This window comes from Bos mutus, chromosome 15 (assembly GCF_027580195.1).
Source record: "Bos mutus isolate GX-2022 chromosome 15, NWIPB_WYAK_1.1, whole genome shotgun sequence".
Classification (NCBI taxonomy): Eukaryota; Metazoa; Chordata; class Mammalia; order Artiodactyla; family Bovidae; genus Bos; species Bos mutus.
In genome coordinates, this window is record NC_091631.1 from 29,424,611 (window position 1) to 29,437,216 (window position 12,606).

Genomic DNA, 12,606 nt, shown 5'->3' on the forward strand with positions numbered 1-12,606 from the left:
GCCGGTTTTCCCCAATCCCCCCTACCCTGCTCCTCTCAACCCGCGTGGAACCTTGAACGAGTAAAGCAACACCCACCACAAAAAGACCCCGAGAACTGATTAAGACTTCATTTCCTTTACTTCCTTCTTGTTATCTAGTCCTTTCAAGAGCCGTTTCAAACCTATTCCCTTCGCAGAGTGCACTGCCCCTCCTTCGACTCCACTCACACTAGGCGCTTTCACGCAACGTCCTCAATTTACCACTGCAAAACCTACACTCCTACCTGAGGCCGATCTGCCCTCCTGATAGGCAAGGTGTGGGTGGCTTCTACTGTTTCACTCTGCCCCTTGAAGGTGGATCTCACTGTGCCTTCTCTATGGGTCATGAAGGCAAAGTAACTTTGACCAGTGTTAAAGTCAGGAAATGGTTCAGTTCAGTTCAGTTCAGTCGCCCAGTCATGCCCGACTCTTTGCGACCCCATGAATTGCAGCACTCTAGGCCTCCCTATCACCAACTCCTGGAGTTCACTCAAACTCACGTCCATCGAGTCAGTGATGCCATCCAGCCATCTCATCCTCTGTCGTCCCCTTCTCCTCCTACCCGCAATCTCTCCCAGCATCAGAGTCTTTTCCAATGAGTTAACTCTTCGCATGAGGTGGCCAAAGTACTGGAGTTTCAGCTTTAGCATCGTTCCTTCCAAAGAAATCCCAGTGCTGATCTCCTTTAGAATGGACTGGTTGGATCTTCCTGCAGTCCAAGGGACTCTCAAGAGTCTTCTCCAACACCACAGTTCAAAAGCATCAATTCTTTGGCGCTCAGCTTTCTTCCCAGTCCAACTCTCATTTCCATACATGACCACTGGAAAAACCATAGCCTTGGCAAATTCAGGATGCCAATGGCAATGGCGAATTCAGATTTCAGGAGCTTCAGACACCATGCTCCTCCAGACAGCCTTTGCTAATTCCAGATCCCTGATGAGCCCTCAGCAGTATTGTCCTCCTCCTTGGGCCTGGGTTCTGCCTTCCTAGAAAGAGAGGATACTCATGTTCCCCTTAGCCCAAGAGGACTGTGGCTGCCATCAACCCCCTCCACCCCTAAACACACACTGCTCATCCCATGTGTCCAGATGAGCAGGCATGGCTGGACATAGTGTAGGATGGGAGACACTCAGGGATTGCCTGACTACCTCATGAGACTGGGAGGACCTCAGGGCCCTGCTTGCTGCTTCCCTTGGATTACAGGAGATGGCTGTAGGGAGAAAGCTCTTCCCCTTTGAGTTGAGACCAGTCTCCAGTAAGTCCCTCACCTCAACCTTGTCTCAGCTCTGCCTCAAAGTGGCCAGCATATCTCTCCCTCTTTAATGGGAAATTGATAGTAAGGAAGAGAACTCTGTCTGGCCTATTACCTCTCTGCCTTTTCCTTGCTGTGTGACGTTGGGTAAATCCTTTCACTTCCCTGGGCCTCATCTGAAAAGTATGGAGTGGGTTTAAGTTTTCCCAAGGGTGCCTTTCTCTGTCTCTATTTGAAATCAGACTCTTGTCTCCTGGAGATTGTTTTCTTTCTAGTCTTTTGAGGAAATTTTGGTATGGTGCAGGGATCGTCTTCCTGGAAGTGACTGCTCCTCTCCAATAATAATGATGGCCCCTGGCATCTGAAATTTGTGATTTTATTTTTTTAAACGTCATTTTTGTATATTTATTTACTTATTTTTGGCTGCACTGGGTCTTTGTTGCCGCTTGCGGGCTTTCTCTAGTTGCAGCGAGTTGGGGCTCCTCTCTAGTTGTGGTGTGTGGGCTTCTATTGCGGTGGCTCCTTTTGTTGCAGGAGCATGGGCTCTAGGGCACATGGGCTTCAGTAGTTGGTCGAGGGCTCAACAGTTGCGACTCACAGGCTTGTTGACCCATGGCATGTGAAATCTTCCTGGACCAGGTATTGAATCTATGTCGCCTGCATTGGCAGGTGGATACTTAACCACTGGACCACCAAGGAAGTCCTGAAATTTGTAATTTTCCAAGCTCTTTCACACCTGGTCCTGTTTTGTCTTCACGTCACTTCTGGACTAGAGGATAGAGGTTTTTATTCCCAAATCACAGATGAGGAAGCTGATGGAGAGGAGCAGAGACTCAGGTCACAGGTTCCAGCACCGTGCAGCTTGGCCTTGAGGTGTCCATGGAGCACTCATGAGATGCTGTGAGCAGGCAAGCCATTCTCTGATTGGTGAGCTTCCCACTGGGTGGAGGCCCAGTTTAGATCCTTAAATACCCTCCCTCTCCACCAAAGGGATTCCTGGTCCAAAGGCTCTAGCCAGCCCACCTCGATACTGGAGTGGGGTACCATTTCCTCCTCCGGGGCTCTTCCCGACACAGGGATGGAACCCACATCTCTTGGGTCTCCTGCATTGTTCTTTACCACTAGCACCACCTGGGAAGCCCCCTAGGAGACTGTGCCTAACTAAAACGGATTTGACATTATAGTTGGCACAACTTCCTCGGGGTCCCCACTTACTAGGACTGGGTGGGGCAAGTGGGTACTTGGAAGGCAGGTGAAGAGTGGAAAGGGGAGGGGAGGGAGGGAGGGTGAAGTGAGGGAGGATCTAGTATCTGGATTAGAGAGAGGCTATGTGACCTGCGTGAGTCAGTTCCCACATTCAGGTCCCAGCTTCCCCATCTGTAACAGGAGATATTATAAGGATTAAACAAGAAACTGAGTGTACAACACATTGATGGTACCTGGAATCCCGGCAGTGTACATTACTGTCTTCATGGCCCCCAGTGCTTCCCTGGCCGGCAGCCTTTTTCTCTCCAGCTTCATATCAGGCCACAGCCCTTCCTATCCCTCCTCCAGCAGCCTCCATGCCTTTGTGTTGTTCCCTACACCAGCAACACTCTTATCCCCTTTCCTTCAGTCTAATTACAACTATCCAAGACCCAGCTGCACTGCTTCAACCCCAGAAAATCTTCCCTAACCCACAGAAGAATCCTTGGACCCTTCTGAACCAGCATGGTCCCTCCTGCCCCTCACTGCACTCCACCCCTGTCTGTGTCTTCTCTGTCCCCATTCCAGCAAGTAGACATGCCCAGGGTAAGCCCCTACGCTGACCCCTACCCCCCATCACTAAGAATGCTCTGGGTTAAAGTGAGGGGGAAGAAGGGGGATAGGGAAGAGGAAAAAGAAAAAAAGCAGGAGAAGAGAAGGAGGAATTCAAGCCCCCAAATGGTGCTTGGAATCCCAGTCCTGGCATGTAATGAATGATTTTTCCTTCTTACAGCAACAGATAGGGCTCATGGATTATGGCTCTTGTTCTCAAAAAAGTGTGCTGTTTTTTTTTCCCCCTTAAAGACTGGCTGCCTTCTAGGTAAAGGAGAAAGAAAAACCCTTGCAATCTTCTGCTTAAAGCTCCTTGTTTAGAAACCTGCTATGCCTATTCTTAGAGACGGACCCTAGAGGAAGCTGTGTGCACAAAAGGCGAAACCACTGTACAGTAACATTCACTGCATGCCTACTGTGTTCCAGGCGTCATTCTAAGTGCTTTGCATGTGTTAGTTAATTTAATCCTCACAACAGTTTTATGAAATAGGTGCCATTATTACTCCCATTTTACAGTTAGGGAAGTTAAGGTATGAAGAAGTTAAATAACCTGTCCAGAGTAATACAGCTAGTAAGTGAGAGCCAGGATACACACCCAGGTGATCTAGCTCTGGGGTCTGAACCCTTTATGCTGTTCTGCCTTACAAGGAAAACTAGGAATGGGATTTACCTGTGGCCCACAATTTTCACTCTTGAAAAAGTAACCAGGGGGTCACAGTTCTTGTGGGTTGCTGGGACAATCCTCTGGGACTCACTGGATTGGCTGTTGGTGGAGGCCCTCTGCCTTCTGCTCTTCCATCTCCTACCCCCCGTGACAGGCAGCTGAAGAGCCTGGACTCAGAAGCAAGATGGATAACACCTGGCCTGCTTGGCACAGCTCTGCATTATATAGGGACTAAGAACCAGTCTCTGTCTTCTCATGTCCCCATACATCCATCTCACCATGACCCAAAGAATCAAACTGCCTTCTGTCCAAACTGTCAGCCTCTCCAGCAAGGGCACTTTGAATGGATTCCCAAGATGGGTTGGGCTACTTCCTCCACCAGCTGTAAGCACACCTCTGACATTACTGTATGCGTTTCACCCCTGCAGAGCCCTTCTCTAAATGTCCCTGTGGCTGAACAGCCTTGGAAATTAGGCAGGGTGAAAGGAAAAATACTGAAGAAGTTATTCCATCCTTCCCCTCCCTGCCTGACCCTCTGCCCTTCCTTCTCCCCATTCTACCTTCTAAGGCAGAACACTTCCTTTGCCATGACCAGTTCTGTCAGTACTGGGTCTGTGTAATGTACCAGCAGCTATGGGCCAGCCAGGCTGTTCTATGGGAGGAAAACTAAGATCTGGGAGAAAGGAATAAGGACTAGAGGAGTAATGGGGGTGGAGTGTGGGTGTTTGTGGAGATGAGGACAAGGAGCAGAGAGGACGAGGAGCCAGCAGGAGTGCCTGAAAGAGATGTGAGCAGGGGGGAAACAAGTGAAGATGACTTGGAAGGGCTTTGTGTGGTATAATTCTCCTTTGTTGCCTTCTCGGGGACCTTCAGTGAAGATGCTGTAGGGAAAGAGCAAATTAGCCAAGATGGCGGTGGCCAGGCTCTCTCACCCCACGTTTGTAAATACATGGTTATGTAATAGCTGAGATCACTTACAGCATTGTGCATGCACATCATGGTGACCCACTTGACCACAGGCCACTTCTGTTCTGTTAACCTATATAAGCACCACCTGGAAAGCTCTTGCAGGGGACAAGTTGAGTGGAGTCCAGTGAAGTCGAGGCGGGTCACGTGGAGTTGAACTGCACAGTCGTCATTGCTGCTGTGTCAGCCATTAGAGAGTAAAGCAGGTCTCCCTTGCTGCTGCGAATAAAGAATGCCTGCACTTCCTATGGCTCCTTGAGTTTTCTTCTAGCTTCCCCACTCCTGCCTTGCCTACCCTGGGTTCAGTGAACAGTGAGATACAGCAAGACAGAAGCCCTTCCAGGGTTTTATAAGCTCAGCTCTGTGTTTGAGATATGAGGGTACCTCCAGGCAGCCTTCCAGGTACACACAGGCCAGAATGATGGAGATGAGAGCGCAGGGGTAGAACCTAGAAGAGGCAGTCTGTCCCAAGGCTGATCTGCAGGCTCCAGGCCACAGGATCTCCATGTAGCAGCCTCTTAGTGGCCCTGGGGATAGCCCTGCATCTCCTCAAGCTGCTGACTTCTCCTTTAAGAATGAAGTAGTGTTGTATCAAAAAGTCTACAAACAAATGCTGGAGAGGGTGCGGAGAAAAAGGAACCCTCTTACAGTGTTGGTGGGAATGCAAACTAGTACAGCCACTATGGAGAACAGTGTGGAGATACCTTAAAACCTGGAAATAGAACTGCCTTATGACCCACAGCAATCCCACTGCTGGCTATACACACCAAGGAAACCAGAATTGAAAGAGACATGTGTACCACAATGTTCATCGCAGCACTGTTTACAATAGCCAGGACATGGAAGCAACCTAGATGTCCATCAGCAGACGAATGGATAAGAAAGCTGTGGTACATATACACAATGGAATATTACTCAGCTATTAAAAATAATGCATTTGAATCAGTCCTAATGAGTTGGATGAAACTGGAGCCTATCATACAGAGCGAAGTAAGTCAGAAAGAAAAACACCAATACAGTACGTTATTGCATATATATGGAATTTAGAAAGATGGTAACGATGACCCTATATGTGAGACAGCAAAAGACACACAGATATAAAGAACAGACTTTTGGACTCTGTGGGAGAAGGCGAGGGTGTGATGATTTGAGAGAATAGCATTGAAACATGTATATTATCATATGTGAAATAGGTTGCCAGTCCAGGTTTGATGCATGAGACAGGGTGCTCAGGGCTGGTGCAGTGGGATGACCCTGAGGGTTGGGATGGGGAGGGAGGTGGGAGGAAGGGTCAGGATGGGGAACACATGTACTGCTGCTGCTGCTAAATCGCTTCAGTCGTGTCCGACTCTGTGCGACCCCATAGATGGCAGCCCATCAGGCTCCCCCATCCCTGGGATTCTCCAGGCAAGAATACTGGAGTGGGTTGCTATTTCCTTCTCCAATGCATGAAAGTGAAAAGTGAAAGTGAAGTCGGTCAGTCGTATCCAACTCTTAGCGACCCCATGGACTGCAGCCTACCAGGCTCCTCCATCCATGGGATTTTCCAGGCAAGAGTACTGGAGTGGGGTGCCATTGCCTTCTCTGTGTAAAGTAATTAGCCTCCAATTAAAATAAATTAAAAAAATAAAAAGCTCAGGAAAAAACAAAGGAATGAAGCGGTGTTTAAGGGCTGTTTTCCCTCACTTGGAGGCCCTGGTGGAGGTGTCCCCAGGCACCGAGGATACCCTGAGCCTGACAGAGGCACATTTGGAGGGGCGAGTGGAGGACAGGTGGGATCTGGGTTCTTCCTGGCATTTAATGCCCTAGTCCCACCCAGCTCCATTTCTTGGCACCCCTCTCCACACACCAACCCCAGGCTTATCTGCAACTCACCGGCACTTTATAATCAGCCTGGGCACATCTCTGCCTCTGGATTTTGAAGACACAGTGCTTCTACCAGATTCAGCCTCCTCCACTCTGCCTTTTAGATTCCTCCCAGTTCAGGCCCCACCCCTTCTAAAATGTGCTCCCTGATTCCTCCGCTGAGCCCCCCAGCCTGGAGCACTTGCCCCACTCTTGCCATTGTCTGGAGGGTGGCCATGAGACGGCTCTTATTTTCTCAGCCTTCACACACAAGAGGCCACATGCCCTCCACTCCAGCTCTCTGCCTATCTGCCCAGGGCAGAGCCTGGCACAGGGATGGCCCAGGCTGCACTAACCAGTGCTCCCCACTTCCATTTTCAGAGCTCCCACTCAGCCTTCAATATCTGGTTCAAATGCCCCCACCCCCAGTCCATTTGAGAGACTCCTAGACTGGGTCATGGGCATCCTCTGGGCACCCCTGCCCCCCAGCCACGCCTCCCTCTGTCACAGTCTTGGCATGACTGTATCAGTGTCTGTACCTCCAGTAACTGAGAGCTTGTATGGAGCTGGGCTCGAGATGGTTCTTCTGGGGGCCTGGAACCAAATCAGGCCCAAGCACAAGGTGTCAGTAAAGATATACTGAATGAATAGAACATAGCACATACCCCAAACAGCTCATATTCATCCTTCAAAACCCAGGTCAAATGGCCCTTCCCAGAAGCTCTCACTTCCATCTCCCATCTTCTTTTACTCCCTTTATTGATGACTCCAAAGTATGCAGCATATTCCTCAATCATAGTACATGTTATACTGTATTTTTGTGAGAAGCTTAACATGACTTCTGAATTCTCCATGGCTTCTTGGAGCCTTCTGGAGAAACAGGCCCAGGCTTGTCTCTCTCTGTACCCGTGGAGCCTGGTCCAGAAAAAGGGTTTAATAAATAGTTGTTGAAGTTTTGGGGTCTGTGAGGGCCTCAGTCTATGCCCATCTGGGCTAAACTCTAATTCTCTGCATGCTTTGGAGCTGGTGGAGCTTCGGGTGCCCCAGTCACAGTGGCAAACAGAATGGTTGCCCTGCCCCCAGGCGTCCTGCCCTGGTGGACTCAGCGACCCTGTCGCTGCCACTTGGCCGTGAGTTTCTGTAGCAGCTTGTGTGGTCGCTGGCGGAACTTCTTCTGGGTGAAGTAGAAAAGGATGGGATCCAGCACGCTGTTGGCACTGGCGAAGGGCCGTGTGCCCTTGTAGGCTGCTGCAAAGGCCTCCAGCACAGGGCAGGAGACACCAGGTGTAGAGCGCACCGCCAGATAGGCTGTCTTGGTGATGTGGAAAGGCAGGAAGCTGATGGCAAAGGCAGCTGCCACCACCACAGCCATGCGGGCTGCCTTGCCACGCCGCTCCTGGGCCACTGGCCCTGCTGGGCCATCCTGGCGGCACAGACGACGGGCCAGGCAGCAGTAGCAGGCCAGAAGGGCGACAAAGGGCAGCAGGAAGCCGATGACCGTAAGGGTCATGCCATAGGGCATGTAGCGGGTGGCCAGGGCGGGCGGACTCAGGTCATAGCAGACTGTGCGGTTCCGCTGGATTCCTGTGGAGGCAAAGAGGGCAGTGGGCAGGCACTGGGTTGTCACGGCCAGCCATACAGCTCCACACACTAGCCAGGCAGCCCGGCGGCCCCCACGCTTGTGCCAGGGGGCCAGAGGGTGGCAGATGCCTAGGTAACGCTGGAAGCTGATGCAGGTGAGAAAGAGGATGCTGCCGTGGAGGTTGGCATAGAAGAGGAAGCGGACCAGGCGGCAGGTGAGGTCTCCGAAGGGCCAGTGGTCACCTTGGGCGTAGTTGTAGATGAGCAGGGGCAGGGAGCAGGCATACAGCAGGTCAGCCAGGGCCAGGTTCAGGGTGTACACAGCTGTGCGGGTCAGGGCCCGGCGGGACGTGCAGATCTGGGCGATGACACAGGCGTTCAGGGGCAGGCCCACTGCCAGCACCGCCGAGTAAACAGGCGGCAGCAGCAGGTGCTTGAAGTTCTCTCGGTAGACGCAGTTGGTGGGCGGCGCGTCCAGGGCCTGGCCTGTGCCATTGTCCCATGCCATGCCTGTTCACCTGGGCTTCCTACATCCAGAGAGGCTGGGGAAGCAACACACGATCCATCAGTGACCACACTCGTGGACCACCCAGTAGGCCCCTGTCCCTCTCTGGGCCTTGATTTTCCCACCTGGACCATCTCCGATACTCACCACCCCACCAAAGCCCCTCACAGCCCTTACTTTCACAAAATCCGGAATACAATAAAGCTCAAACTTGAGAGAAATCCAATTCATTTTCTTTCCATAATATTCATTTCCCACCAACCTTCCTGATGAATGTCTATTCATCCTTCAAAATGCTAGTCAAATGGCTCCTCTGTAAGAGGAGAGAGACAGACTTTGGTTTGAATCCCAACTGGGCTTCCCTGGTGGTTCAGACAGGGAAGAATCTGCTTGCAGTTCAGGAGACTCAGGTTCAATCCTTGGGTGGGGAAGATCCCCAGGAGAAGGGAATGGCTACCCACTCCATTCTTGCCTGAAGAATCCCATGGACAGAGGGGCCTGGCAGGCTATAGTCCATGGGGTTGCAAAGGGTCAGACACGACTGAGTGACTAACACTTTCATTTTTCACTTTCTGCTACTTACTAGTGATATGACTTTGGTCGAGTGACACGGTATATTAATACCTTACCTGAGTCTCAGTTTTCCCATCTGAAAATGGGGGGATGATGCACCCATCTCTCAGGATGTCATATAGTCAGAGGTGCTAAATCATGCTAGTCAGGGCTTCCCTGGGCTCCCTGGAGTTTGGGAATAGTAGTCATGGTGGGCCTGCCTGTCTATCTCTTTCCCACAGACTGAAAAGCTCTTAAGGAGAAGTGCCAGGTCTGTGTCTGAGAGCCCAAACTGGGGACTGGGGCAGGGAAGACCCTGTTAATTAATTAATCAATATTAGCAGAATGTCACACTTCTGGGCTAAGGGCTGTGCTCACCTTCTCAGCCTGGACTCCATCTTCCAAATCCATGGTCCTTCTTTTGGTTGCAGTCTACTTATCTGTAAAATGGGGGGAAGGTGGTGATCTGTGTGTATGCGTGCTCAGTTATAAAGGAGGTGATTTAAGAGTTCCCTATGTCCTTCTACTGGACTTGAGGCTACAAAGGCGGGTCTGATGAAGCCATTGAGGCCACAGTGCCCTCTGGTGGCCACAGAGAAAAGAGTTTCCCCACAAAGGCAAATGGCTGGGGGACCTACGAAGTCTACAGCTACTTTACAGAGAGGAAAATCCAGGCACAGTTAGGGGCACTGGCTGCTCAATCTCAGAGAGTTAGGAGAGTCAGAGCCAGAACCCAACTGCCTGTCTAAGAGGAGGCAACTTAGCGTGACCCATGGACCTGGAGTTGAAAGCTTATAAATCTAGCTTCAGAGCTAGGCAGGCCTGGTTCAAATCCTGGCTCCTCTACTTCTATGCTGTTCTACCTACGAAATGTTGCTTGCCTTAGCTGGGCCTGTGTGCTTGTCAGTAAAACGGTTATAGACCTGATACACGGTATGCTTAGTAAATGCCATGCCATGCTTTTGTATTCTACACCTTGTCCTTCCACTCGTCCCTTCAGGCTGAGTTTTGGGGCAGCCAGCTGCACAAAAGTTTTAAGAGGTCCCCTTTTGGGATCAGTCTGACTTGTTGATACTTACCTCCCCAATGGCATTTCCATATTTATTGACGTCCAGAGAGAATTCACAACTTTAATCCAATGGTCCTATAAAGGAAAACCTTTGGGATAGTGACTCAAATCATCCCCTCTTCTTATTTTACAGATGAGAGAAACTGAGGCCCAGAAAAAACATGAAGTCCTGCCAATACACTCAGGAGCAATAGAGGGTTGAAGCCAAGCATGTGGGCTCCGGTCCAGACGTCCAGGTTCAAATACCAGCTCTGCCACATATGAGCTGTGTGGCCTTAGGCCCATTAGTGAACCCCTGTGCTTGGCTTCCCTATCTATAAAAAGAGATAATACAGGACCCGCCTCATAGGCTTGTCATGAGGATCAGTGCCTGGCACAAGCAAGTGTGAGCTACTCTTAATGTGAATATACCTAATAAAGTTATAAGATTTTTAAAAGTTATATTAGAGTAAAATGTAACTCCCCAAACTAATTTATCCCAACTTAAAATTTGATTTCCATGAAATCAAAGTTACCCAGATTTTAGGTAACTGAAAAATGATGATGCTTGGATTCTCTAGTCTGTATCCCACATCACCTTTAATTATCAAACATTCTTCCTAGGGCTACAGTCCATGTGCTGGGAGTGTGGGGCACCCAGCTAACCAGTTAAGCACAAGGCGGAGGCCAGAGGAGGAAGTACAGTGGTCCCCCCACTGTTGCCAAGAAGTCAAGATTAGTTCAGGCAAGAGAAAGTTCATTCATTCATCTCTTCATTCATTTGTTCCGGCCATTCTCTCATTCTCCTGTTTTCACATGGGGCTTTCCTTGTGGCTCAGCTGGTAAAGAATCCGCCTGCAATGCAGGAGACCTGGGTTTGATCCCTGGGTTGGGAAGATCCCCTGGAGAAGGGAAAGGCTATCTACTCCAGTATTCATGTTTTCACATGCCAGACATTTAATGGGCACTCACTACTTGCTCACTGCATGGGGCACAGCGTATAATGTAGATAGGTGGATACAGAAACAGATACATGCATACACATATACGTATTCATATTCACATATCAATCTGAAGGGGGAGACCAGTGTGAGACATAGGATAGAGGACATTTCCAGAGAAGGATGAAGGGTGGAGCAAGTCCCTGGTGGTTGAAGAAGATTTGCATGGGTGGAGAGGGGTGAGAGGCCCCCGGGATCACCCCAGGTGGGGAGGAAGTGGGAGCAGGCAGAGTCCCAGAGGCCGGCAGAAGGTCGTGGTGAGGAGGAGGAACTGGGCAGAAGGAACTGTGCTGCGCCCCTGAGCTCTCTTTGGGGAGGTCTGTTGCCCTCAGACACCACCCTGAGAGACAGCCTTCTGACTCAGGTGACTGGAGTTTCCAGGCGTGTTTTTTTTTCCCTCTTTAATTAATTTTTACAATGGTGGGTTAGTTTCTTGCTGTACAGCAAAGTGAATCAGTCATATGTAAACATAAGTCTACTCTTTTCCGGATTTCCTTCCCATCTAGGTCACCACAGAGCACTGAGTAGAGTTCCCTGTGTCATACAGTAGGTTCTCATTAGTTATCTATTTTATACATAGTAGTGTCGGTCCCAATCTCCCGGTTCATCCCACTCCTGCTCTGGGTGTTTTCTGCCTCCCACTCCCTGGCAAGACTGGTCCTCTTGGAAGGAGGCAGGGGCTGCTCGAGGAGATCCAGGAAAGATGGGCCAGACTGTCACCCTGGCTTCCTTATCTGCTGGGCCTCTGAGGACCTGGGCGGGGGGAGCAGTTCTTCCACTTCCCGGCAAAAGCCGGTCCCCAGGGAGGGCTTGTGTGGTCCCTGCCTCTAGGCCACGGCTGACGTAGGCTCTTTTGGGCCCTCACATCTGTCACTCACTCTTGGGTCCTGTGCCCTGGACCAGCCCACACCCCAGCCTCTTCCTGGGCTCCAGCCGCTCTGTTTGCAGCGTGTGTGCGTGTGGGTATGTGTGTGGGGTGTGGTGCGTGGTGCTTTATAATAGGTGCTCGCCTTCTCTGGATCCCTTGGCCCTTTGGAGAAAAACTCAAGCTCTTGTCCTGACATTTAGGCTCCTGCTGAGCCCTCCAGCTTCACCAGGACCTCAGCTCTGCACCCAGATGAAATGCTTCACTCTGCTGCTTCCTCTCCTGCCACACAGTTATCAAGAGCCCAAGACCGCCACACAGCCATCCACAGCCACAGATCCAGACTTCCTCTTCAGCCTCCCCATCTTTGCTGTGCCCTCCACACAAAATGCCATTTAACCCATCTCTGTTTGTCAAAACCCAGTGTCCATCAAGCTCCAGATTTAAGCTTACTTCTTCCTTTTTCTGATCCCCCAGGTGGGTGGAGTCCCTTCCTCTCTGCCCACCCACCC

At 50.6% G+C, this 12,606-nt stretch overlaps 1 protein-coding gene across 9 annotated transcripts in view; it reads right to left on the reverse strand.

The window, feature by feature from the left end:
• Positions 1-1,632: 1,632 nt before the first annotated feature.
• The window catches only part of P2RY6 (pyrimidinergic receptor P2Y6), an 86,074-nt gene continuing 75,100 nt past the window's right edge, over positions 1,633-12,606 (reverse strand). For 8 of the 9 annotated variants that reach the window (XM_070383779.1, XM_070383774.1, XM_070383777.1 and 5 more), the window contains 3 exons: positions 10,260-10,324; positions 9,559-9,620; positions 1,633-8,665 (listed from right to left, as the gene is read on the reverse strand). In XM_070383779.1, the coding sequence (XP_070239880.1) occupies positions 7,645-8,631 (987 nt within the window). In that variant the 5' untranslated portion in view covers positions 8,632-8,665; positions 9,559-9,620; positions 10,260-10,324 and the 3' untranslated portion in view covers positions 1,633-7,644. The remainder of the gene's footprint in view (positions 8,666-9,558; positions 9,621-10,259; positions 10,325-12,606) is intronic. The other variant, XM_070383781.1, reaches the window with a different exon arrangement.